A 27,687-nucleotide genomic window follows, 5' to 3' on the forward strand; every position below is an offset into this window, starting at 1 on the left:
ATAGAGAAACGAAGTAGGAGGTTATTCGTCTTTGTGTCGGTGCCTATCTGGTTTGAATGAATGATGAGGCAGATAAAAATTAGGAGTGGTGTCTGACTTCCGAAATGGAAGAGTCGCCCGATATCTGCCACATCTGCTGCGTGAAGTTGTGTCTTCGCAGCTAACCAGCTTCGACGGAATATCCTCCGCCTCCCAAAATTTGGTGCTCAATCTGTGGTGTTGATCGTCTGCTTGGATAGCGACTCTCGTCGAAAACGCAGAGACAGTTGTCGTCACATTCTGGGAGACAGGACCATTGAGAATCCAACCAAACACGGTTTCTTGCCCCAGGAGTGAGCCACAAATGTTTGGCCGGGCACGGCTCAAGATGACTGACGGAAGGATATCCGCCCCAATTAAGATGTCAATCTGAGCACTTTTGTAGAAGTATGGATCTGCCAGTTCAATCGCTGGTAGATCCTTTAGGAAACCTTTCGGTACACGGAATGATGGCAGCTTGTCTGCCAGTTGTGGAATAACGAACGCTGAGGTCTCGATATGGAGCCTTGGCTTCGTTGGACAACCAATGCTGAAGCTGCATAATTTCTGCGGTTGCGCCGCAATTGCATGATTCAGCCCAGATACTTGGGCTTGCACGGATTGGAATGGCAACTTCATGCGCTGGAATAAACGCTCAGAAATGAAAGTCGCTTCGGACCCCGAGTCGATTAGTGCTCGTGCGGTGTAGTTAGTACCTAGATTGCATACATTGACAACCGCCGTGCCGAGAAGGATGTTCTGAGCGTTAATGGCAAGGTAATTTTGCACATTTGTTGCCGATTGATTCGGAGTGGACTGTATGTTGTTGAGTGGCTGAAGTGGAAGAGGAAGAGGCACCATTGTGGGCACTGTCGCCCCGATGGAGAAGAGTGTGGTGCCGCCCCTCGGTGCCGCCATTCTCGGAGTTGGTGACCTCTTGCAAAACAATTCAAGCAGAGGCTCTTCTGTTTGATGTAGCTCATCCGATCATTGACCGACATTTCAAGGAAGCTTGGACAGACCCGGACAGGGTGATTCTCTTTTGAGCACAAGTCACACGATTTTCCTCTCTGAGTGACTCGGGCCTTGAAAGAGTTAACTCGCTTTGAACTCTGCTGTGGACGGGATGGTCCAGCGATAGAGTTCTGCGAGTTGAAAGGTTGCTTCACGTCATCAACAACCTCGAGTGTACGATAACGCTCGTTGAGGAACGTGCTCAAGTCCTGCCATGCGGGAATCTTGGACTTGTCCACCAATGATTGCTCCCATAGTGAGAGTGTAAGTTTGGGGAGCTTGGATGAGCAAAGAAAAACCAGGATGCAGTCGGCGAAAGGACTAGAGACTGAAATGTCTGAATGGTCAAGAGCGGTCAAGCACCGCTGAATTGTGCCATGCAGCTCCTTAATCGCTGCTCCAGACTCTTGCGAAACCGTGGACAGGTTGAAGAGAATTTTAACTGGCTCGTTATTAACAAGCGCTTGTTTTCGAATCGCTCGCAGAGAGCACTCCAAGCCGACGCGAAACCATCGTTCGTCAGCGGATATTTGGCTACGATCTCATTGGCCTCATCTGCGGTTTTTGAATTGAGATGGAATAGTTTCTCAACCGGAGTCCCCACGGAATACTTCATTGTCGACTGGAGGGAGCCGGCAGCCACTGAAGTACACAGGAGGAGCGGATGCTTCACACCTGGTTGATTCGGAAACTTGGGTAATTTGCCCCTTTACACGGGCGAGGCACCGCTCATACACTGCATAGCAGTGGTCATATTTGGCCTCCATGGCCTGTATGCCTTCGTGGTCGCCGTCTCGATGCAGTGCATCAGCGCACGTGGCATAAGCGGCCTCTACACTGTCCCAGAGGGCTTGCAGGCGGTCACGACGGTTCTCGTACGTATGTACATTGTCGTCTTTGGCTGCAGGCCCTCTGACCCGACTCTCAAAGTGCACCAGTCTGGCAGAGACGGCGACGAAGTTGCTGAGAGCCATCGCACGGGTGTTGCTAAGTTTAGCCTGGACGGATCGTAAAGTTGCAAAATAAGCAGACGGCGACGGACGATCAACTTTGACTCGGAGTTGAGCGGCAGGAGGATTTGGATCCCGAAGGAGCGGGCGAAGAGGACGACAGGCGACGAGCTGTGGTCGGAAGCTTTAAGGAAAGTTTAGAGACTTTTTCACTCTTTTGGCTTTTGGACATACTACGCTTCGGCAGTCGAGAGCAAGCATAAAAAATGGAAAGGAACTTCGGCTATCACAGGATAGTGAACAAAGCCGACACAAAAAACCGACGGAAATATCGCTGTTATTTCGGAGTTGAAACAAAAACAAAAAGTTAAATGAAACACAAACAGCAGCGTGAATCTTTATTAAACTCGTTGGATCACAAGTTTCTGCTGTTCATATACATATATGGAAAAAGTTTGGATATGATATACATATACATATATAATGTATATGGAATATATGGAGTGTATATGAAATATATACGGAGTGTATATGTAATATATACGGAGTGTATATGTAATATATACGGAGTGTATATGTGTGTAAGTGTCGTGTATGAAAGGTTAAGTGTATGTATGTGTGTCGTATGTGGATGTATATGATTCGTATATATATGTATATATATATATATATGGAGTGTAGTGGATCTACGCGCGTTTGTTTTTAATAGAGTGCAACTTCCTTGTTATTTAGAGTAAAATAACACGAAGAGGTTGCATACACTGGAGTGTGTCAAAAAAGCAGACAAACGCGAAACGACAGAAATGTAACAAAGTACATACAACAGCGGCCAAATCGTAAAATATAAGCGAACTCTTTTAAACTGTATAGATACTTACACATACATATATGTCGAAGAATTACAGATCTAGATATGTTTAGTTTGAAAGTTAACGGACAGTATGTTAGGTAACATAATGTTAAATGGACAGAGCATCATTTGATACAAGCTCAAATGAGCATGGCGCTTGCAGTTCTTTGGCTGATGCAATAGAGACAATGTTAGAAGGATGATGAAATAGATGTGGTGAAATAGAAGAATTGGCGGAGAAAGACAGATGGCTTGCGAGTCAGTCTGCTTCGAGTTACGAGATGAAGAACATTGCAAGCGACTTGCTGTGCGAAGTGCCATTACATATAAACAAATCATGGAAGGAGATGAAGAGCCAATCACTCCAGTGCAAAATCAGTATTCTCCGATATCAGAAGTGGGATCGGTCTCGTCCCAAAATTTATCGAACGATCAATGGCGTGCATTATTCGAAAGCGCAAAACAAATCTTTTCGGGAATTAATTAAATCGATGCAGATTCCCAGAACAGCGACGCAACCCAGTAGAAAAGTAACGCTTCCAAAGTTATGTCCCGATACTGCGAACGCAGATGCTGCTGCTTGGTGTAAAACTGTTGACATAATCATGGCAGAGAACATGTTGGAGGGTAGCGCTCTCGTCATGGCGTTAAGCAACTCTTTGGAAGGAGGAGCATCTCAGTGGCTGTCACAAATCTGTTACAGTGGAATAAAGTGGCCGGAATTCCGAGAACTGTTTATCCAAAGATATGAAGGTGTAGACGTCAGCTGCCATATTGCTTAATATGTTCAGCAGTAAACCAAGCCCAAGCGAGTGTTTGTCTGTGTATGCCAGCAGACAAGTAACGGCTTTACTGTCAAAGTGGAAAAATGTGAGCAGCGAAGAAATTGCCGTATCGATCGTGTTAGCGCATGCTGCGCAAATAGATAAACGACTGCAGCGATTATTGTTTACAACGAACATCAAAACACGAAGCGAACTGGAGCAACAATTGCGTGCCTATGCGTTTGGCAAGCGCAATGACTGCGAGACACCAGACTATACCAGTGTCCCTGAACAAAAGAAGCGGAGAACATCGTGGCAAGGAAAGTGCCACTCTTGTGGCAAACCTGGCAATAAAATGGCAGAATGTCGAAGCAGAAAACCGGGAGACGCAAGTGAGACAAAATTCAACTCGACTCGCGGCAATGCCACACCAAGGAGGGATATGTCAACTTTAACTTGCTACAAGTGCGGCCAGTTAGGTCATATTGCAACCATATGCCCGACCTCTTCATCTTCAAGCAAGGGCAACACTTATGAGAAGCGAGTGGATGTGTGCACCGTCGTCGACCCAAAGGGGATCATGTACCAACATGGTGAACCCGTTCCGTACTTTTTTGATTCAGGGGCAGAGTGCTCCCTATTAAAAGAAAAATTAGCTAATAAGTTCATGGGCAAGAGAATGAATAACACTGTACGTATAAGCGGCATAGGTGAAGGATCAGTAACATGTTCAATGCAAATTCTGACCACTGTTAAGATATGTGAGTTTTCGATAGAGATCCTGTTTCACGTTGTCATGGACAAATATTTGAAGCACGATGCACTGATTGGCCGTGAAATTTTAGGTCAGGGCTTTGGCGTAACTATAGATGCCAATAAGTTTATTTTACACAAAATTAATACTGTTAATACCCTGTCTAGCACTGTTGAGTAGAATTTTATGGACTCCATTAATAGTGATGTTAATCTAACTCAGTCTGACCGAGCCGAACTGTCAGAAATATTAAAACCTCACGCATCAACATTCATAAAGGGTATACCTAACCGACGAGTCAACACGGGTGAATTGGAGATCCGTCTGATTGATGCCAATAAAACGGTAATGAGGCGTCCGTATAGATTAAGCGTGGAAGGAAAGATATTAGTGAGAGGTAAAATAGAAGAACTTCTGGCAGCAAAAGTCATACGTCCAAGCTGTTCCCCTTTCGCGAGTCCAATGCTGATGGTAAAGAAAAAGGACGGCAGTGATCGTTTATGTATCGATTATCGTGAGTTGAATGCCAATACGGTCTCCGATAAATATCCGTTACCATTAATATCGGACCAAATTGATAGACTGCGCGGTAGCAAGTATTTTACAAGTCCTGACATGGCGAGTGGCTTTTACCAAATACCAATACATCCCGAGTCAATAGAACGCACAGCATTTGTTACGACAGAAGGCCAATATGAATTTATAGCAATGCCATTTGGCTTGAAGAACGCTTCATCTGTATTTCAGCGAGCCATAATGCGTGCTTTGGGTGAAGTGGCCTATTCGTATGCAATTGTTTACATTGATGATGTCTTAATTGTTTCTAGCACAAAAGAGGATGCCTTTAATAGACTTAAGGAGGTATTGCAAAGGCTTCTCTTACAATATTGATAAGTGTTCCTTCTTGCATCCAAGTGGTGAATACTTGGGGTATAAAATTGAAAACGGCGAAATAAGACCACACCCGCGAAAAATTCAGGCATTGGCTGCATTGCAACCCCCACAGACAGTTACGCAACTAAGACAATTTATTGGCTTATCTTCAATTTGTTCCTCGATTTTCTGAATTAATGAAGCCCTTATATTTGTTAACGTCAAAAAACAGCAAATTCGAGTGGCATGAGAAGCATGAGCAGGTACGCCAAGAAATAATATCTGCATTGGTTAGCGACTCAGTTCTTATCATCTATGACCCACAATACCCGGTTGAACTCCATACTGACGCTAGTGCAGACGGCTATGGAGCTATCTTAATGCACAAGATAAACGGCAAACCAAGAGTCGTAGAATATTATAGCAAGTGTGCAACAGGGGCTGAAACAAGATACCACTCCTATGAAGTGGAGACACTGGCAGTGTACAACGCAGTGAAACATTTTCGTCATTATTTGCAGGGTCGTCCATTTGTCGTTTTCACGGATTGTAATTCGCTCAAAGCCAGCCGCAATAAAATAGAATTAACGCCAAGGGTCCATCGCTGGTGGGCATATCTGCAGTCCTTTGAGTTTGAGGTAGAATTTAGAAAAGGAAACAGTATGGCACATGTAGATTTCCTTTCGCGCAATCCACTACCAATTGACAAGGTTACTAAGTCTACCAAAATAACGGAAGTACGTATATGCATGGCAGACATTACAGATAACTGGCTACTTGCTGAACAGCAGCGAGATATAGAGATTACGGACTTAATAGCAAAGTTGCAGAATAACGAACTGAGACATGAAGATGCAAAGACGTACGAAATGCGGTCAGGCATGTTGTATAGAGTAATACAGAGAAACGGACAAAGTCGATGTCTGCCGGTAATACCGCGAGCATTTAGGTAGTCCGTGATTAATCACGTACATGAGGCCATAATGCATTTGAGATGGGAGAAAACACTAGATAAGGTATATACGCAGTATTGGTTCCCAAATATGTCCAAATATGTGCGAAAATTTGTTGAGAATTGCATCACCTGCAAGCTTTCAAAGTCAACGTCGGGAAAGGCCCAAATAGAACTACACCCCATACCCAAAGTTTCCATACCATGGCATACCGTGCACATGGATATAAGTGGCAAGTTGAGTGGAAAAAATGACATCAAAGAATACGTGATAGTGCAAATAGATGCTTTCACTAAATACGTTCATCTACACCACGCTCTTAGCCTCGACACTAATGCATAGAGGCATTGAAGTCCACTATCTGTATGTTTGGGGTACCCACTCGTATCATTGCCGATCAAGGTCGCAGTTTTGCGAGTGGTGATTTTAGGCAGTTTTGCTTATCACAAAAAATTGACTTGCATCTGATAGCGACCGGTGCAAGCCGGGCGAATGGACAGGTTGAGCGCGTTATGAGTACCATGAAAGCAATGTTGACGGCAGTTGAGACAAGCAAGCGATCTTGGCAGGATGCCTTAAAAGAAGTGCAGTTGGCCATGAATTGCACGGCCAATAGTCACAAAGCTTAGTCCATTGGAGTTATTAATTGGTAAAGAGGCAAGACCAATGGGCATGATGCTAATGGTAGAAGAAGTGGACATTGACATTTGTTGATGCGAGCGCATTGTAGGTGAGTGGCACACTATCCGCTCCGCCGACCAAAAAGCACTCAATGCTTTTCGCTCACCCGCAATGCGCTCACGCGTAAGAAAGCACTCAAGATCAAGTGCTCTCAACTTCTCTCTCTCCCACCACTCTCCACCAGTGTTGCCAGGTATTGAGCTCGCAAATAGGCTAGATTTTGGGTAAAAATAGGCTAAAAATAGGCTAAAATTCAGAAAAATATGCTAAAAAATAAGCTATATATTAAAATCCAATAATATCTACCAAATTAAAGTAATTTTCATGTTTTTTATTATATTAAACACGTTAACAAACTTTCAATATCGTTGTTCTCCCCGTCATTCTCCAGAGAGTCTCCACCGCAGAGCCGAGCTTTGCAAGGGCTCGGCGCAAGATCTGCAAAATGCCGTCGGCATTTTGCCTCTCTAGTATTGATCTACGTTTGTTCAATAGCGGTCACCCCTAATAACCCCCTCTCTGTGCGTCTTGTAACTAATAACCCGAAAGTTTACAATATATATAATAGTAAATATAAACGCGAGTGTTTTTATTTAATTTCGGGAAAGGGAAATCTGGAACCTATCTGCGCCACCACAACATTTGGTCCTTCGAGCCGGATCTGCTCATCCTCGTTTGCTTCTCCAGCAAGCATATCGCACATAAGTTTTAAATCATTTCTCTTTTCTTTACTCTTTCCTTCCCCACGGTCGTCCGCCCTTTACGTTCTACATTCTTTTTCGTATGGTGACCAAATATAAGATTTGGAAATTCACTCATATTTTCCGGACGACCTGTTTCCATACTTTCCAATTGCTGTCTTAAATATCTTTACTCCAAGATATTTACTATATTGATAATAAAATATTATTATATTTTATTCCGCCACTCGCGTACGTATGTATGCATGTGTGTTTATTTTTTTGTAAGTGCAAGTGCATATTAGTGAAAAGTGTAAATTATTAAGAGAGCTACTAAAGTGCAAATATTATTATTATTCCATACATATATAAACATACACAAAAACTAAAATCCAAGCTGTGTACAAGCATTTCGTATTGCTTTTAATTCTTGTCCGTTTTATGTTTTGTATGTCGCGATAATCGCCGACATACATACATACACACATACTTTGTGCTCTCTTTCTTGTCCGCAAGCGCACCGGCTTTCAGCCGCGCTTGCTCTCGCTCTCTCGTCACATACACACGTACTTTTGTGCACTCGCTCTTGTTGGCAAGTGCACCGGCTTGCAGCAACGCTTGCTCCATCTCTCTCCGAATACGAACATATGTACGTGCACTTCGCCTGCTCAAACGTTTGACAGCGTAGTGCAGACATGCAAGTACTTCTGTGAGTGAAGTAATAGATTGGCAGGGCAGCGGTAGTCGCACTCGACATACCCTACCCTTTTCATTTTTTCCAAGTGATCTATTCTGTGTGTGTACTATAAGAGCAACTCTTAGCTCAATTGTCTGTGTATGGGCTTTCTCCAGCCAGTGTTCAAACATACACAGACATACACACACACATACACACATAAAGACAACCGAGGAACCGCAAACAGCGTTGCAATAGAAGGAGTGCATAGGAGCACTTATCCTGCTCACCGAAGTACTACCATTATTGACACGTTCCGGTGAGCCGACACAAAGGACAGAGGAGGTTTTTCGTGCGTAAGAATCGCACATACCCTTCTACTGGAGTAGAAGGGATCTTTCAGAAGATTTTCCTACCGTGGTGCATACAAAAAAAACAAAACAAACACACATAATATAATTTATTTTTATTTGTTTTTCCAATCCAACAGCAATCCAAACAATTCTCGCTTAAATACCCATACATTTATACACCTTGTTGTCTTTTCCAGCGTCTTGCTCTCTGGTATTTTTTGTACGATTGTTTATTTGTTGTTGTTTCGTTTTTTTTCGACGAACATCCATTGTTGTTGCGGGAAATTTCCCCCGAACCGTCCTTTTGCTTTCGTCGTCTGTGTCGGCTACAATCCGTACCCATCTACGTGTAAAATACCACAGCATTGCCTTTGGTATTTTTTCAGTATTTTTCGGTATTTTTATTGTCTGTTTGCTACGCTCTTTTATATAATATAATTTATTTTATTTGTTTTTCCAATCCAACAGCAATCCAAACAATTCTCGCTTAAATACCCATACATTTATACACCTTGTTGTCTTTTCCAGCGTCTTGCTCTCTGGTATTTTTTGTACGATTGTTTATTTGTTGTTGTTGTTTCTTTTTTTTTCGACGAACATCCATTGTTGTTGCGGGAAATTTCCCCCGAACCGTCCTTTTGCTTTCGTCGTCTGTGTCGGCTACAATCCGTACCCATCTACGTGTAAAATACCACAGCATTGCCTTTGGTATTTTTTCAGTATTTTTCGGTATTTTTATTGTCTGTTTGCTACGCTCTTTTATATAATATAATTTATTTTTATTTGTTTTTCCAATCCAACAGCAATCCAAACAATTCTCGCTTAAATACCCATACATTTATACACCTTGTTGTCTTTTCCAGCGTCTTGCTCTCTGGTATTTTTTGTACGATTGTTTATTTGTTGTTGTTTCTTTTTTCGACGAACATCCATTGTTGTTGCGAAATTTCCCCGAACATCCTTTTGTTGTTGCTGGGAAATTTACCCATCTACGTGTAAAATACCACAGCACCGTATTTTTGCTTTCGTATTTTTATTGTCTGTTTGCTACGTGTCGGCTATTTAATCCGTACAGCAATCTACGTGTAAAATACCACAGCATACACCTTGGTATCTTTTCAGTCTTTTTCGGTATTTTTATTGTGTTGTTTGCTACTTTTTTTCCGTATCCTTCCGTACCTGTCGATTTCACAATCCGGCATCTATGTGTAAAATACCACAGCAATTTCAGTATTTCGGTATTTTTATTGTCTGTTTGCTACAATTTCTATTTGGTATTTTTTTGGTATATTTTCTTGATTTTTCGCTTCTGAGAAAAATTAGTATACATCCATTCCTTCCGTCCCGATCCACAAAACAAAACCGATGGCACAAAACAAAGTAGACACAGCGTTGACGAAATTCATCGCCGCGATTGATCTTGTCAGTCACTTTGCGGCGCGAGACAACAATCCTTTGGCTGATAGCCCATCCCTGTATACGTGCCAGGCCCGAAGGGACCAGATGCGTTCCTTATGGGAAAAGGTCGAGAATGAGTATGAGTAGCTTGCTCTTGCGTCATGTCTGAGGAGATGACCACAGAAGAGCTCCCTACTGTTTAGGCCAAATACGAGTACTGCTATGCTGTCTACGAGCAGTGTGCAGCTCAGTTAGGTGAGCAAATAGCCAACGCATCCCAGGCGCTCACCCCCCGTACACCCGTACAACCACAAGCTGTGCAATTCATGCCCACAGGGTGTCGATTACCTCCGTGCGACACCGAAGTTTTCGGAGGCGATTACACTCGCTGGCCCACCTTCCGGGATTTATTCACGGCTCTCTATATACAGAACCCGAGACTGTCGGAAGTCGAGAAACTTTTCTATCTCAACTCCAAGACCAGCGGTGAAACCCATGCAATTGTTTCAAAGTCTCCTTTGACAAATGAAGGGTTTCAGTCGGCTTGGTCCAGCTTGACTGAGCGTTTCGAGAATAAACGGTTGCTCGTATACAGTCAGCTGAGAATTTTGTTCAATTTGCCCGCCATTGGGCAAGAGTCGGGTGAAGCTATTCAGGAGTTGCAGAGCACCATTCAAGGGTGCCTGACAGCCTTAGAGCACTCGAAAATCGACACAGAGAATTGGGATTGCATCCTGGTTTTCTTGTGTTCTTCGAGGCTCCCCAAGTTGACCCTTTCTCTTTGGGAACAGTCGATCCAAAACAAGAGCGATATTCCAACGTGGGTTGATATGAACGCTTTTCTTCTAGAGCGGCATCGCACCCTAGAAGCGATAGCGGAGGTGTCATCCAGCACGAACGCTCCGACGGTTCCAAGAGCTTCACCCAAGAAGGCCCCGTCTCCAGGCAGGTCAACTCTTTTAAGAGTAGGGTGATCATTAAGAACCAGACCTGCAATTTCTGTTCCCGGGAGAACCATCCGATTCGATTGTGCCCTCGATTTCTTCAGATGGGTGTCAATGAAAGGGTCAACCATATCAAGCAACAGAAGCTGTGCTTGAACTGTTTCGCACGAGCCCATGTCCTGGCCAAGTTTTACGTGCAAGGGTCGTCATCATACACTCTTGCATCGAGTCAACCCGATGCCGACAGTCACTAATCCCATTCGTAATATACAGTCCACTCCTTCCCAGTCAGCTAATGTGCAATCTTTCCTGGCAGTTAACACACAAGGTGTTCTGCTGAGTACAGCTGTTGTACACATCTGCCATCACGGCGTTCGGCACACAGCTCGGGCTCTGATCGATTCTGGATCATAGGCCACCTTAATTTCTGAACGATTGTTCAAGCGCTTGAGGATGCCATACACTTCCGTTCAAGCCCACGTCTCTGGGCTGACTCAAGTTGTAGCAGCCCAGCCCCGAAAGCATTGCCAATTCCTAATTGGCTCCCCGTTGCCACCAGATCTGCAGATTGAGACGTTGGTTTTCGTCCTTCCTCAATTAGCAGAAAAACTGCCCCCATGCTCTGTTCCACAAACCATCCTCGACAATCTGCCTACCATCCCGCTGGCAGACCCCAAGTTCTATGAGAGTTCGCAGATAAACGTGCTTTTAGGCGCAGATATCCTCCCATCCGTTCTTCTCGGCGGCTCTCGTCCGAACGTTTGTGGGACCCTCATTGGTCAAGAGACCATTTTCGGTTGGGTCCTGACCGGCCCAGTGTCGGGATCCACTTCTAACTCCATCTCGTCCTTTTCGACTCGACTGTCCGTCGATCGAACTCCTACGATCGGTCCTGTGACAGGACCCCCCTCCAAATCTATTTCAGTTTTTTCGGCTCGACTGTCCGTCGAACGAACCCTTAAGAATGGTCCTGTGATAGGACCCTCCCCTACATCTATTTCAGCTTCGAATGGTCCTGTGACGGGACCCCACTCTGATCCTTCTTCGGTTCGACTGTCCGTCGAACGAACCTCTAAACGCAATCCTTTGTTAGGCCCCAATTCAAAATCTGTTTCGACACCTTCGGCTCGACTTTCCGTCGAACGAACCTTCGCCATTGTTCCTGTGACAGGACCCCACTCGAAACCTCTTTCAGCTCAACGATCCCGGACGGAGACGAATTCTTCCTCTGCACCTATAGCACCGGTCACTCCGCGCTGGGTTTCCGTGCCTCCCGGCACAACCTCGCGCAAGCCCAGGTGCCGACGCGACCACCCAGCACCCTCCAGAGGAAAACCACCAAGGACGTCCCATGTCAACGTTTCAAAGGCCGACATCCACAGGCCCACTCACCCACGCACCAGGCCCGTGTCTAGCCCCGCCAAAACACTGACGGCACTTTCCAGTGCAAAGGAGTGAGTATACTCCCCACCGCGGCGATCAGGCTAGACACGGGGACGGCGGCTTTCGAAGCGCGAGTGCTTTTAGATCCGTGTTGTCCAGTAAGCCGCATCAGCGAGTCGTTGCCAGGGGCCTTGGGCCTCTCCATCACTCGCATGGGCGCTGAAGGAGTCTGCACGGCGTCGTTACAAAATATATTAATAGTAAATATAAAAGCGAGTGTTTTTATTTAATTTCGGGAAAGGGAAATCTGGAACCTATCTGCGCCACCACAACAACATTGAACATGTTAGATCAAAGGCCTTGCAAAATATAAAGAATAGTGCTGAATATTAGAAGCAACGCTATGACAAGAATAAGGCTAAGATTGTAAGTTACAATGTAGGTGACCATGTCCTGCTCAAAAATGAAGAACGGCACCAAACAAAGCTAGATCCAAAATTTAAAGGACCGTTTGTCATAATAGAGAAGCTTGATGGTGACCTTTTTATGTTGAAATCTCTTACAAGCAAGCGAACATATAAGTATGCCCACGAGCAACTGCGTGCCTAATGAAGTAGAGGCAGATGAGTGCGAGAGATCGTCGACTGAGGCACTCGTAGGTACCATAAGCTCAGATTAAATCATTTACAAAGGCTATAGCCGTGTCATGTAGTAATCTGCGCACTTACTGCATGGCGGGGTGCTATTTGGGTTGTTGATTTTAATTTTCACTTTGTAATGGAGAATACTTTTACTTTTTTTTATTGCTATAAGATAGAAATTAGCGGAAAATTAATGTAAAATAGAATTTTAAGTTACAAGAAATGAATGAAATTGAAATATTGAATAAAAGTTATTATTATGATGAATCTTTTTGAGAAGCATGATACGCGAGGACGCGTAATGGTCAGGATGGCCGTATCGAAGAATTACAGATCTAGATATGTTTAGTTTGAAAGTTAACGGACAGTATGTTAGGTAACATAATGTTAAATGGACAGAGCATCATTTGATACAAGCTCAAATGAGCATGTCGCTTGCAGTTCTTTGGCTGATGCAATAGAGACAATGTTAGAAGGATGATGAAATAGATGTGGTGAAATAGAAGAATTGGCGGAGAAAGACAGATGGCTTGCGAGTCAGTCTGCTTCGAGTTACGAGACGAAGAACATTGCAAGCGACTTGCTGTGCGAAGTGCCATTACATATAAACAAATCATGGAAGGAGATGAAGAGCCAATCACTCCAGTGCAAAATCAGTTTTCTCCGATATATACATATGAGGATATATAATATATATATATATACTGTGCAAAGTATACACAGAGTAGAAAAGATAGCGGAAAGAAAGCCGGTAGAACGCTTATGTATTTATATAGATGCTGTGTCACATATATATAAGGTACAAGGAAAAAGAATATGGCGCGAACACGACACTTGCACAAAATATATGGAGAAAAAAGTGTATTACTTATCTTGACAACCAATTGCTTGCTGGGGTCGAGCGATATCCAAATATCCGGCTCGAAGGACCAAAATGTGTAGGGGGGCGTCTTCAGAATAATTAATAACACTTTAACTTTTGAATTAGTAGAATTTGTAACTTTACAATTACTTTTATTGCATTTGAAAATATACACTTGTTGTGCAGGTCAGCGAATAGTAGGAACAAACGTTATAGAAAAGCACTAAAAGAGGGCAGGGTGACCAACATGAGGATAAACTAGATCAGTGTGACTGCGCGTGTGACAAGGTCACACGCACAGTATACTAGTTTTGTCTCTATTGATATCACTTGATCGCGACCACACTGTCAGCTGTTTTGAGTGGTCACACCTGCCATCATCTGGCATCAACACCATGAACCATGACTTAATGCCGTCCAACGCGAGTGTTGTGTCTTTATATGACTCCGATGGCACCACCTGCCCGCTGATCCACTCCCCTCCTGACATGGATGTGCCCAGCTCTGACGACGAGTACTTTTTAGATATACTCTCACCAAATCAAACCGTCCTACTCCGAGAAGCACAATCGTCCAGAAACCAGCGCCAAACACCGGAAAATCTCCCACCCAAATCCAACTCAACGACAAGTGCCATCTTTAAAGATCTTCAACACCAACAACAACCTGATGCAAATGCTCAATCAGTCCAGCAACAAAACATGGCCACTGTTGCCAACTCCTCCGTTAGCAACAGCAACTAGCAACATACAAAGACAACCAACAGACAGCCAACACAGAAAAGCAGCAACAAAAACTAACCAACATGGCGGCCCCAGTCGACACCTCCGTTGGCAACATTAAGCCAGATAAGAACAAAAACAACCATCAGGCAGCCACTTCCAAAACACAACTATAAAAACACATACACCGAAGCGCAGCTTAATGCATACCATTGCAAACATGCAAGTGACGGAACCAATGGCTCCCAAATTGCCAACTAAAGTCATCCTTATGATTGACGACTGGCTCTTAGACAGCAGAAGCAACGTCGACCCACAAACTGCCTCTGACCTCATGACACCATCCAAGCGCAAACGCGTCGATCTTAACTCCAGCGATTACCCAATTAGCCTGTTTGAGTTAATAAAAACACCAGCATTTAAAAGTGACAGCCAAAGAGACTCCCAAACACTGACCGAAAGCCAGCAAAACATACAACAGTTCCAACAAAGATCCATTGACCACCCGAACTATAACAAACGGAATTCTGATCGCAATGTTGGTGAAATACCTCCACTGTTCATACCAAAAGTTGACGCCATTCTTCCTCTCTTGGAAAAATTACAAAATACGCCAGGCATAGGCAGCTATGTTATCAAGTGCGCATCCAACGGAGTCCGCATCATAAGCAGCTGTTTAAATACAAACAACACCATCCTCAACATGCTAAATGACGCAGGCATACATATTTTCTCACACCAAATGAGGAAAGATAGGGGCCTGCGAGTCGTCATCAGGCATCTAAACCACACCACGCCCACTGAATGAATCGCCGTAAAGCTCGCTGCCGTCGCTGCCATATAACTTGTTTGAAGTTGAAATCGAGCCCAAATCAGATGGCTCCCACCTTAAGATCCTGCAGCTTCAAGAAATGGGTCTTCAGCTAGTAAAAGTTGAAAGGCAGGCAAAGCCAACTGATCCTGCTCAATGCCACCGATGCCAAGCTTTTGGTCATACCAAAAACTACATCCGTCGCTCTTTTGTATGCATGAAGTGCGCTGGCTGCTATCCAACTACCACGTGCCAGAAGAGAAGAGACGAAGCATCCAAGTGTGCTAACTGCAAGGGCAACCACATCAGCAGTTACAAAGGCTGCCCTTCGTTCAAGGAAGCCAGGAACAAATTGCTTATCTCCCGCTAGATGCACCACGCCAAATCGGACAACCTCCATAACCACTATCAGCACCAACAGGCAGCGTGCCGACACCAAATGCCTTCGCCTCCAGCCTCAGGGGGGTCAGCCAACAAGCTCGATGCATGCTACTGCGTCGGCCCCAGCAGCCAACGACAGGCCATCGTACAGCCAGATTCGCCGCAGCCCTGCGCTCGAGACCACGCTCCTGTACCTGGTCGGCTCAACAGCACCAGCAGCCAGCTCAGCACCACCTGCAAAAAAAAAGAAAATCAGTAACGTGAAGATACAACCAGCCAATAAAACTCAGCAGCCCTTTGAACTACAGCAGCATCAGCAGTATCAGCATCGACGTCAACTGGCAGATGAGCAGACCCAAAGGCCATCCCATCAGCAACAAAGCATCAAGCAGTCATACGAAGTATCCAACGGCGAACTACTCCTGGCCCTCCAAAGATTGGTCGAGATATCGACGCTTCTGGAGGAAAAGGTAAACAAATTATCAAAGACTGTTTATTCTGTTCTCATGACAATTATGCGTGAAAAAACACGGCAGCCCCACAAATTAAACAATAATACTACTCCCGCCAAAGACATAGACTTTAATGTTTAATACATCCACTAACAATATTACAATAAAAACACACCATTCACTAATCTTCATAAACCTAACAGCAACTTTGCCCCTTTCAACAAATTAAACATAGCCCACTATAACTCCTGTGTATCTAAATAATTGTAAGTGAAACGGGTTCGTGTGCCTCTTCCCTCGCTTAAACGGACCTCCTCATACAGGCTCCGGGGTAGTTGAAGGTGGGGTGTCTCCACGGTCCAGCTTGTGGGAGCCTCGACCAACTCGCTTCCGCAGGCTACCTCGAACATCATTTTGTTGTCCGCGTCCTCCTCCATCGACACCATATCTTGCCCCAGAACTTCAAGCAGGTCGGAGAGGGGGGTCGGCCTCTTCGTCTGTAGTTGGAATGTTGGCGTACTGCCGGCGGAAACGAGGTCCGTCCGGCTCGTCGTCCGACGACGCGGATTCCCAATGTGGACCTTCCTGGAGTGGGTCGGCTGGCGTCAGTGGCGTGCTTTGGTGGGGGCGTATGGAAGGAGGGGCCTCATCGGGGTCCGGGAGATCTATTGAATGGAGTAAGCGTATGGTGGGAGTTCTGGGGCGGACAAATGCAGGTGGGAATTAGGGTGGTGGGACTGGGCGGTCGACAATGGCTGGTCCATGGTAATTCCATTTTTCTGGCTGGTCGAAATAGGTGGTGGGGTTTTCCCCTGGAGGGAGGATCACGTCGACCACGGCCCGGTCAACGCGCGTTACCCGCTTCCCCCACGGTTGTATGGCCGGCTCGTACGGCACGGAACGACCCACTTGGTGGACGTAGAATGGTTCGTTCGTGTCGCTGACCTCGGTGGGAGCGGGTTGGTAGCGTTCCGGCTCGGTCGGAGACGTAGGCCGGCCATAAACTCCGCGTCCTTGCCGTGGATCGCGACGTTGTCCAGGCCGGGGTGACCAGGCGCAGCGTGGAAGCCGAAATGAGGTCTACTCTGCCTCGCTGCTTTCTTCCTCCTCGTGGGCCTCTTCCGCCTCGTAGGTCTCTTCCTCCTCCGATTCTTCCTCGCTAACGGGGTTATACACCCTGGGCTGGCTGGATGCGAAGAATGGGTCGTTGTCGAGCCACGAGGAGTAGTGTGGCACCTTGTTGTCGAGCGCCATTCCACAGTGGTTGGGCTTGTATGAAGCCGCGGCCAAAAATATTTCCCATTGAAATTATGAAATTTTCCCCAAAAATTAAAAAAAAATATTTTGTATATACAGTAAAAAAAATTGAATACATCGGAGGACTATATCCTATAGCTACAATACAACCTTATTATGGCTTAAATGCCTATAGTGCGCCAAAATTCTTCCGGTGGAGTTACAGTGCTAAAATTGCATATTAGCATCCAAGATATACTATATAAGTATTTAAATTAGCCAAAAAAAAGAATATGTTAAATTTTCCACAAACACAAAAGAAACATCACAAAACCAAAGGATAAGCTGCAGATTGCGTCGCAAAGTTTAATTTGATAACAGTAAGTTAGCTTGAGTTTATTAATGATTACACATAAATCTGCAAGTATCAGCGTAACGTTTTTATTACCTTTAAATAGTGACAAATACACAGATAACAAATAACAAAATCTATTTTAACATGAAAATGACGTATACATAATACATAAAAAAAGTATAATTAATCAAACATACACATATACATACATATGTTTGTTTGTATGTATGTATATTGAAATGCAAGAAATGCCGTCAGCTTAGTGAGTTGTTCTTGTTATTGCTGGTACGCTCTTGCCATCTTTTCATTTCTTAAAAATTTAAATTATAAAACTATATTTTTTTTTTGCTTTTTCTAGTGTATTTATTTGATGACTTATATAATTAATAAAAATTACATACAAAAACAAGTAAAAACATAACTCTTTTTTAAAGTTCAAGTCAAAACATACCTAATCAGTTTTATTTTTATGCTTATAATAAGAATGTAAAAAAACTAGACTATCTACAGATTCAGGTCCCAATCTATTACGCTTTTCTGTAATGACATTTCAGCTAAAGAAAAGACTTTCAGATGCAGCACTGCTGGCAGGTTTTGATAAAATATGAAATGCCAGCTTCGAAAGGTTTGTGTAACGATCTTCATTCCCCTTCCACCATTGTATCACATCAAAATCTTCAGTTAACGCTACTCTTTCTTTGCAATACCGTAGAATTTCATCAAAGGGAGTTTCTACGGCACTGCGATTTGGAGTAGCAACCAATTTTGAAAAGAAAAATGCTGTTTTTGACACAGTCTGGCTTGGTGGTGCTACAATGGCGCGCTCCTGGCTTGAAGTGGATGGACTCGACGCATACTCCGTAGCATGATCTGAAAATGTATAAAATTGTTCTTTCTCAGATACGCAGAACAACTGTATATCAATAATTTCATTTTCCAGCACATTTACTGCTCTCGGAAACAGGAAAAACGCCACCTTGTGACATATATGTAGTTAAATTTTGTTCCCATATTGTTCGTATATTTATGGTGTTTCTCTCTTTCAATAATAATATTGGCTGCATATCCATCAGGTCAGGCTCGCATAGCTCAAAGATTTTGGTTATCGACGGCAGCACGAAACTCAATGATGGCGAGCATGAGGTTTGTAACTCTTTTAAAATTCTTTCAAAGTCCTCAAGCAGCCCGACCAGCGTTGTAAGTATTGGCTTGCTGACATCCATCAATCTATCGGCCACATGCGTCTCGCTCAAAATTGTATTCACAGACACCCAATTATCGAGAATGGACTTCAGCATGGTATAATTGGAGTTCCACCTACATAGTTGGACAAGCAGATTTTAAGGTTGTGTGGAGTTTGTGTTGCAAATTTGCCTGCTCCAGCTCCGTTGCTTCGTCAAAAGATTTCTCCAACACATTGGCAAGTGGGCAATTTAATCGGATATTATTTTCCAATGCCTTTTTTTATATTGGAGCCTCTATCCGTGACAAATTTTATATTGTCAATGGTTTCCAACTCAACGTCAAGGAATAAACTTTTTATTTTGTCCAAAATATTGGACCCCGTTGACTTTTGAAAATCCATCGATTTGAGGACCAAAATAATATCGCATAGACGGCTTTTATTATAATAGTGAAGAGTGACGCCCAGAAAATTTCTTTGAACGTACTGGTCTGTCCACATGTCCACAGTAGCAGCTACTCCTTCGTTTTTCCTTGCTTCTTTTATTTCCACTGCAATATCCTTCCTCTTATCCTCCGCATCTTTTTGCGCTTTCCGGCATAGCGTAGATGGACTGGGAAGTAAATCATCGACATCGACGTTTTCCCCAAACATAGCACCAATCTTTATAAAATATTGGACCATCGTCTTAAAACCAGTTTCATTAATTGCTGAAAATGGTTGGCAATCTCTCACAACCCATTCAGTGCATTTCTCCAACGCTTCCTTCTTATCGTGGTCTGACAACTTTGCACCATCCTTTGGTTGTTTTAATGCAATACAGCATTTATGCCGAGACAAGTTTGATGTCTGATTCTTCTTATACCTAAGAACACTACGACACTTTTCACAGAAAACCCATCCATCGACTACGGTTTCACCGTCTTTTAAAATTTCCGTAAAATGCTCCAAATTAAACTTTTTCCCTTGTGTATATTAGAAAGATGGTATGCTCCACTGTCAACTTTGTTTTTCATGCACTCGAATGTTTCCGCCATAGTTTTTTTTTAATTGAAGAACGACAAATTGCTCAAAACAAGTAAACCAATTATTTATTATCCACAATGAAAATCACTTTTAGGACTGTTTATATTAATAGTTTTTTGACTTCTTTTCACAAAACTTTCACTTGCAAATTGTTCACAACACACAACACGTAAGAAATTGTTTAATTTATTTATTTGTAATAAAAATCACGTTTTAAGACTGACAATGTTAATGACTTTTTTCACAACCGATCACACATAACCACGGTTGCCACTTTTGGTACAAATGTACCAAAACTGGTAATTTTTTTATGCGTTGGTACATTGGATCATTTTTTTTCATATTGGTACATTTTCAATATGCCTAGTCTAGTATTTAAATTTTTCATAAAATTTTATGTTCACACATATTTTTTTTACAAATGGCTCTGTTCCACCACACATCAATTGAGAAAATATATATGCGCCAATGTAAGGCCCATCACAACGTAAACAGTTATATATTGTGAATCACAATTTATGATTCAGCCGAATTTCTAAGCGAAAAAGATCTTTCCATAGTGAAAACCTTTGAAAATTTATATAATGGTAATCCTGATGATATAATATCCCAATGGAACCAACTCCGACTTTCTTTTAATCAGGAAAAGAAAAAGATATTCGTAAATTTTGGACAGACATTAAAATTAAAAAAACGGTGTTGACGAACCGTTGTTCAGGAGCTTAATAAAATTAATAAACAACTTGATTTCGTTGCCACACAGCGCTGGTGCTGCAGAGCGAAAGTTTTTTGAAATTTCGTTATTGAAAACTAAATTACCAAATCAATTAGAATTTAAGACACTTAATAACATTATGTATTTCATGGAATTGATTTATTGTAAAGACCTTCACTATGTTTGGTCTACAAAAGACTGTTCATTTTTTAAAATTAACTAAGATAGTTTAAAATTTTATTTAATATTATTCAAGTGAAAGTTCTGTTTTTGTTTTCTTTCTGTTTGAAAAGTATAATTGATTAAATAAAAGTTCTGTTTTTGTTTTTTTTTAAATAGTAAATACTATACTAAAAAAATGAAATATGAAATTATAAAAGATAATTTAAAAAAAAACGTTAAGAAAATATAGTATTAAAAAATACCGAAAATAAAAAAAAAAATAAAAAAAAATTTGTGGTACATTTACAATACATAGCTGCGTCAAGTCATACATCCAAAAGGTATCATTAAAAACAGTATTATTGCAGCCCCAGTCGGGCTGTGCGCTGCGATTCGAACACCAAGCCTCTTCGGCTCATTCGAAAATTCGAAGTTCTAACACAGCGCGCAGCGTTGAGTTCAGTCGCAGATCAAATGGGGGTGATGCCTCAGGTTCTGGGTCCGCTTTTAGCGGACCAGTCGTTAGAGCTGGAAAAACATCGATGTTGGCCACAATCGATGTTGTCGATGTTTTGGTATGAAAACATCGATTATAATCGATTATCGCCGTTTAAATTTAACTTATTTAATTGAGATCATAAAGGAAGCTGTTTTTGTTCAAAAATAACAACATATTAACTATTTTTGGTTTGAGAAAGCTCCTGCGCTCACTAATGACTTGGCCAGCTTTGCTGAAAATCCTCTCGGACGCCACAGTGGGCGATTTGGTCCCGCTAGCGGCATTTAATTAATAACTTCTAAACTAAAATAGATATCTTCAGTCGGTTTTTTTCACTGATCAGAAAAAAATCATAGAATTTTTAAGTTAAAAAATTTTTTTAATTTTTTAAAATTTTTTTTTAATTTAAAAAAAATTTTTTTTTAAATTTAAAATTTTGTTTTATTTTTATTTTATTTGAACTTCAATTAACATATTTCATATATAAACTTTATCTAAAAAATGATGGGATGATGGAAAAAAATGGGATGACTTCTGAGTGCAATACTAAAAAAAGATCCCTTTTGGTACTAACACTGTATCTAAAAAGTACCATAGTTTCAAGGCTAGCAGATAATAGCAGTTGATAAATTCACATTTTGGACGCCACTGATTCACACTTTCGGCTAATAAAGGAGTTAGACTGGACTTAGTTGAACAAATTAAGTTCTACTCCACGAAAGACAGGTGTACGCTAATCCGGGCTAGTTGTTAATACACTGAATTACCACTACGTTTTATGAGCTACACATTTATAGACCGGTCACAAACATTGATTTTTTTGAAAATACATACCTTGAATATAATAAAAAACCAAACTTCTAACAAATTCACCAAAAATTTTAAATTTCCGAGGAACTCAAATTCCATGCGCGCAAAGAGAAAAAATTGTGTAAAGCTCTTTGCGAAATCATATGGTGTGTTTGACCGATCACAGCTGATGATCAGCAGATCGTAGAGCTTTCAAAAGCTTTTAAAAATCTAATCAAAGCATCTGCTATCGATATGTGAAAAAATATTAACGGATTTTTCAATTTGAAAATTTGAATTAAATGCCGCTAGCGGGACCAAATCGTCCACTGTGGGACGCCGTGAAAGATGCTGGAACGCAATAGTATTGTTTTGCAATGCTTTTCTAAGCTTTCATGGAATCTGAGCATATCTATAAAAAATAACCATTAGATTTAAAAGGATATATTGAACAATTTCAAACCTCTCTACAAGGCGACGTTCTCCGGGGAATTTGGAGCCTCCAAATATTGCCTTAGAGCTATAATAGCGTCTGTATTGGTCGACTTAGATTTAACAGCGACTTTTTGCTGTAGGAACGTAAATTTCTTCTTTTCCGGTTTTGAATTTGGTGGTGTTGGCGTATCGTGCTGTGTTTTGGACAATGTGTTGTACAATTCATTCTCTAAAGCCTTAGCAGCTTGGTCTGAATTTGACTGAGAGAGAAAACCATCTTTTTTGAACCTTGAATCCAGAATAGTTGCCACTCTTGGGACTGTTCTAACCTCATAATGGGCGAAACGAGCCGTTAGAAAATCGAAAATTGAATTCCCCTCTGTAGTCTTAATTTTTGGCTTAATATCAACCATCTTTTTGTTTAATTCACATATGAGAGGAATTAATATCGATATTGAAGCGTTTTTTTCTTGGGAAATAGACCGAGTAGCGTGCTCAAAAGGCTCCAAGATGTTAGCCACCAACACCACCAATATAGTTCACTATAAATTCAAGTAAAATAGATTAGTTTTTGTAAAAATTGCACAAAAATTTGTTCTCTGCTTACCACGCTTTCTGTTTCTCGGTTGCAAGTAACGATAATCGATGTTTCCAGAAAACAATCGATGTTAAAAATATTTTTGGCAACATCGATAACATCGATGTTTTTTCCATCTCTATTTTCTTCGAGAATCGCCATCTCTTCCAAAAACAACATATCTATGTCGTCTGGCCCCTGCGACTTTAGATATTGTGTTATATCCTTTACGGAGGACGTAGCCCTTGGGGTAAACCCATCGATGCTCTCGTCCGTTAACGCCAACGAAACTGCTCCAGTTTCTGGTGGTTCGCATTCTTCTCTTTCTTCACTTAAATTTGTTGAACAAATATATGGACGAAACCACTCCATTTCATTCGCCCAAATCCACGTTTTACCAGCGTGCCCTGAACTGGTCTTCAAAGATTTAGCGAAAGTGTCCCTCAAATTCTCCCACTTTTTTTTATTTCATTTCCTAAAAATATAAAAAAATAATTAATTTTCATTTCACAGATTCCTTGGAACTGGAGACAGTTTTAGTACAATTGGACACAGCCATAAAATATATGTATGAACACTACACAACTGTTTCATTGTACATAAACTGAACTTAATTTGATAAAACAATATAATTACAACTTTCTTCCAGCTCCAATCCAATTTCGTCCCATATCTTGTTCCTTTTTGTTACGTTTTTATAGTCCGCGTCCGCAGAATCATATAAAATTTTATTTTTTTCGACTAATTCGATGAGTCGCTCCACTTACGACATTGTTGCTGTTTTGTCCGAAAATTGTTTTTTTACGCATTCAATATGCAGCTCCACTTTTGCCCTTGTTTACATTAGTGAACGTGTGAATGGCAAAAGACATAGCGGCAGCGGCGCGAATAAATCGCAAAGGGAACAGCGTGAATTAATCGCAGCGGCGTTGTAGCTTAAGAGATTTAATCATCTCTCACACCACAGCGAATAATAGCCTCTTTCCACCTCACTCAGTTTTTCTACGTTTTTTAAAGTCCCGTTTCGGGGTTTCTATCTGCACGAACCGAGAAATATGGGCAACGGTAAAATTCTCAATATGGCCGCTCTAAAATGTCAGCTGTTCAAATGTAAACACGAGTTGGCGACCAATTCAAAAATCAGCACGCGGATTTTAAAATGGAAAATTTTCTTAAATTGCAAGATTTTTATGTGGATTTTGACGAATTGGTTGATAAATTAACCGAGTATAGGCCATTGCCACTATTAAAGAAATCGCCATCAGTTTGGGCCTATGTAAGTAGAATTGCTGGCAGCAATGTAATATTTACATAAATATTTTTATTTTTTAGGAACGGCATGGGTGTTTTTGGGAGCGCGATGTTCTTGGAAGCAGCGAATCGTTTTTTATAGAACATTTCCGAATGAATAGGGAGGAGTTTGGCATCCTTGTAGAGCGCCTTTGTGGATTGGCCAAAAAAGACACAGAATTTCGAAGGGCCATTCCTCTTGATAAGCGGATTGCAATCGCATTATACACTTTGGGATCGTCTGCGGAGTATCGGACAGTGGGCACGTTGTTTGGTGTGTCTACAGCAATGGTCTGCAAAATATTCTTAGAATTTTGCCATGAGACATGTAGATTTCTGTCAACCGACTACCTCCCGCATAACTTCCTCACGCAATCCAAATTGGAGGAATGTGTCAAAGGCTTCGAAGAATTAGGCAGTGCTTAGGCGCGATTGGTGAGGCGCGATTGGTGAGTATAATTATAGTTTTCATGGAATTTTATTAAAGAAAGAATTTTTTAGATGGCTGTCATATTAAAATTCATCCATGTGCAGCTGATGCAGCTGACTATTTCAATTACAAAGGCTGGTACTCAACTATATTGTTTGCAATGGTTGATGCTCGGTAAATATGCAATTATTGTGTGATATTAATTTTTGCATTTGTATATTCATGTTAAATGTAATTTTAGACACAGATTTCTTTATATAAACGTTGGAGGCCCAGGACGCTGTCATGACTCCCAAATTTTTGAGCGAAGTAGGCTACGTCAATTATTAGATGAGTCGACACTATTAAAGAATAACTCGCGCAATATTTCGGGAGTTGATGTGCCTGTTGTGGTGATTGGTGATTCGGCTTTTAAATTTTCCACTCAAGTGATGAAGCCATATGCTTTTTCAAATACTGAAAATGAATCTTTGAAGGCTTTTAATTATACTTTGGCCAAATCACGCAGGGTGGTCGAAAATGCTTTCGGCCATTTAAAAGCACGATTTCGGCGAGTTGGAAAAGGCCTCGATAACCATATCAATAAAACGGCTGTTGTTATTACAGCATGTTGCATCTTGCATAATTTCACGAAACGTGAAAACATCGATATTCCGGAAATTTTGGAACCTAGTCCCGAAGAACCACATCAGCCCGAAGACGACTACGAAACAATTGATTTCGATAGCGACGCTGAACTAATTCGTTCAGCAATTTCATCATACATTATAAACAATAAATAACTGAAATATAAAGAATTTGTATGTAACGCATTTATTTCAAATTTTTAGTATTTCAGTATAGTATTTACAAAAGCATATTAAACAAAATAATATTAACATAATCATAATAACAACATAAAAATATTTAACAAAATAATAATATCAAAATATAAAAGTATTTAACAAAATAATAATAGTGCTTCACACAAACAAAAATTGCCGCACTTCATTGCTAATTTCAAAAAGTCAAAAAATGTAATTTGCAATATTAATCTATTCACTCTGTTAAATAGAGCTTTTTCCTCTCCACTGCTACGACAAATCGCTCCATTAATTGTTTTCGAGCGTTGATACCGCGCTCAAGAATATCGGTCCGCCTGTTTGCGTCCTCGACCATCAGACGCTCGAACTGACTCATTGGTCGGCCTATTCGTCTTTTAACATCATCCTTTTTTTGACTTGATGAAGGTAGTAATGTGCCAGATGAGCTTTCTTCAAATATTACGCTATTTGCGTCGGTCGGTGCTTCAAGCACAGTATTTTGCGGTAGTGGCTGACTTAGCACAGTACTACCTACATCATCAACTCCAAAAAGGATGATGTTAGAATCACCCGAGTATAAATCATTCGAGTCACACGGTTCAGCTAGCGCAGGACTGGACTGCCTGCGCCAACGATTTGAAATAGACGACATGAATCTATCCCACTTTCCTTCATCGGGATCTAAAAATAACAATTTGACACTTACTATTGATGGTTGAGGGCTTTGAAATCATAGCTTACCCAAGCTATCGAGGATGCATTCTTCAAAATTTATTGACTTCACCGCTGACAAGATTCTGTGGACCTTGGCAAAATGTTGCCACTGCGATGGCGCACCGCCAGTTGGACCTCGCTTCTTAATTTCATTTCTTTTTTATAAATATACATCCGTTATTACTCAACTCAATATATATGATTTATACAACTTACTTATATTTTTTTGGTCAAATTGTCTATCTTGGTCCTTACATCCTTCCACTCTACATTGAAGCCTGCCGCCAATAACTTCTCACACATACGTTTGAATATGTGCGTGTTTTTTTGCGCAGACCTCAATGCCGTCAAATTCTCCTCCCACAACTCGAACAACATAGCCTCGTGGATGCCACTCCACGATATTGACGGCTTGCGAGTTTTTTGGCTCATCTAAAATATAAACAATTTGCTTTAAAAGCAAAATCAAATTTTTATTTTTCTATTTTCATACCTTGGCGCACTTTAATGTCAGCTGTTTTGTTAGTGGTGAGCTCTTTTTCGTTGTCATATCGATCAAAATATCGCATAATTACCCAAAAGTGCGTTCGCTATTTCTACGTAGCTCGCGAACGTAGAAAACCGACTTTTTTTCTTATGGGTTTTTACATGGGGCGAACGTAACATTCGGCCTGAACGTGAAAAAACCAAAGAAAACCGTGCGGTGGAAAGAGGCTATAAATCGCAGCGGCAGCGGCGGGAATATATACATAATTATATTGCGTCTTATGATCGTATGTATGCACTAGAGGTCTGCATGACAGTCATGACTGACAGCAAAACAGCATTTGGTACTCTCACTCAAAGTTCTGACTGACTGAGTGAGACATTGCACATTGGGATGAAAAGCCTTTATTTTGGCAAAAAACCTAAAAAGTTCTTGTTAATATATCAATAATGTTGCAATTATTTCAAGCTTAGAAATGTCCCTAGACATCGAAAATATTTAATTTGAATTTTATTGCGCAGCCCTCGACTTGCACCAGCTGTTTAAAGTCAGCTGTTCTTGCCACGTGGTGCGTGCAAGCTTGCTGACTAGTCAAGTTTCTTAATTTTGGCGTTGTCATATTTTTAAACAGTTTGACTTCTTCATGGTTGCAAGGGCTCTTTTGACTAAATTATTCCAAATGATTTTCCGGAAAACGATTTAGAAAAAGCAAAAAAAAAAAAAAAAAAAAAAAAAAAATAAAAAAATTAAAAAATCCGAAATTCACAAATAATATAAGCAGTAAATTCTCCAAGTTTCAACTTTCTAGCTTTAAAATTACGGTTAT

The 27,687-nt window shown here is 41.5% G+C and overlaps 2 protein-coding genes and 1 long non-coding RNA gene across 3 annotated transcripts; 2 read left to right on the forward strand and 1 right to left on the reverse strand.

The window, feature by feature from the left end:
• The first annotated feature begins 24,118 nt into the window (after positions 1-24,118).
• Positions 24,119-24,853, forward strand: LOC133849777 (uncharacterized). Its single transcript, XM_062285865.1, has 2 exons — positions 24,119-24,413; positions 24,470-24,853. Exons 1-2 carry the CDS (start codon positions 24,297-24,299, stop codon positions 24,851-24,853), a joined length of 501 nt encoding a protein of 166 aa, XP_062141849.1. The 5' UTR covers positions 24,119-24,296.
• Positions 24,854-24,955: 102 nt separating this feature from the next.
• LOC133849746 (putative nuclease HARBI1) lies at positions 24,956-25,745 on the forward strand. The gene is made up of 2 exons (XM_062285838.1): positions 24,956-25,031; positions 25,099-25,745. Exons 1-2 carry the CDS (start codon positions 25,018-25,020, stop codon positions 25,637-25,639), a joined length of 555 nt encoding a protein of 184 aa, XP_062141822.1. The 5' UTR covers positions 24,956-25,017; the 3' UTR covers positions 25,640-25,745.
• A 330-nt stretch (positions 25,746-26,075) lies between these two features.
• On the reverse strand, positions 26,076-26,970 carry LOC133849747 (uncharacterized). Its single transcript, XR_009895444.1, has 4 exons — positions 26,868-26,970; positions 26,591-26,806; positions 26,402-26,529; positions 26,076-26,341 (listed from the first exon to the last, which is right to left on the reverse strand). It is a non-coding gene; the product is annotated as an uncharacterized LOC133849747 (long non-coding RNA).
• Positions 26,971-27,687: the final 717 nt, after the last annotated feature.

This window comes from Drosophila sulfurigaster, unplaced genomic scaffold (genome assembly GCF_023558435.1).
Source record: "Drosophila sulfurigaster albostrigata strain 15112-1811.04 unplaced genomic scaffold, ASM2355843v2 contig_289_pilon, whole genome shotgun sequence".
Taxonomy (NCBI): Eukaryota; Metazoa; Arthropoda; class Insecta; order Diptera; family Drosophilidae; genus Drosophila; species Drosophila sulfurigaster.

Bases quoted from the DNA above. Each gene is read 5' to 3' on its own strand.
- LOC133849777 (XM_062285865.1), top strand. From the start codon at position 24,297: ATGGAAAATTTTCTTAAATTGCAAGATTTTTATGTGGATTTTGACGAA. The intron at 24,414-24,469 runs GTAAGTAGAATT...TTTATTTTTTAG, and splicing joins CGCCATCAGTTTGGGCCTAT to GAACGGCATGGGTGTTTTTG.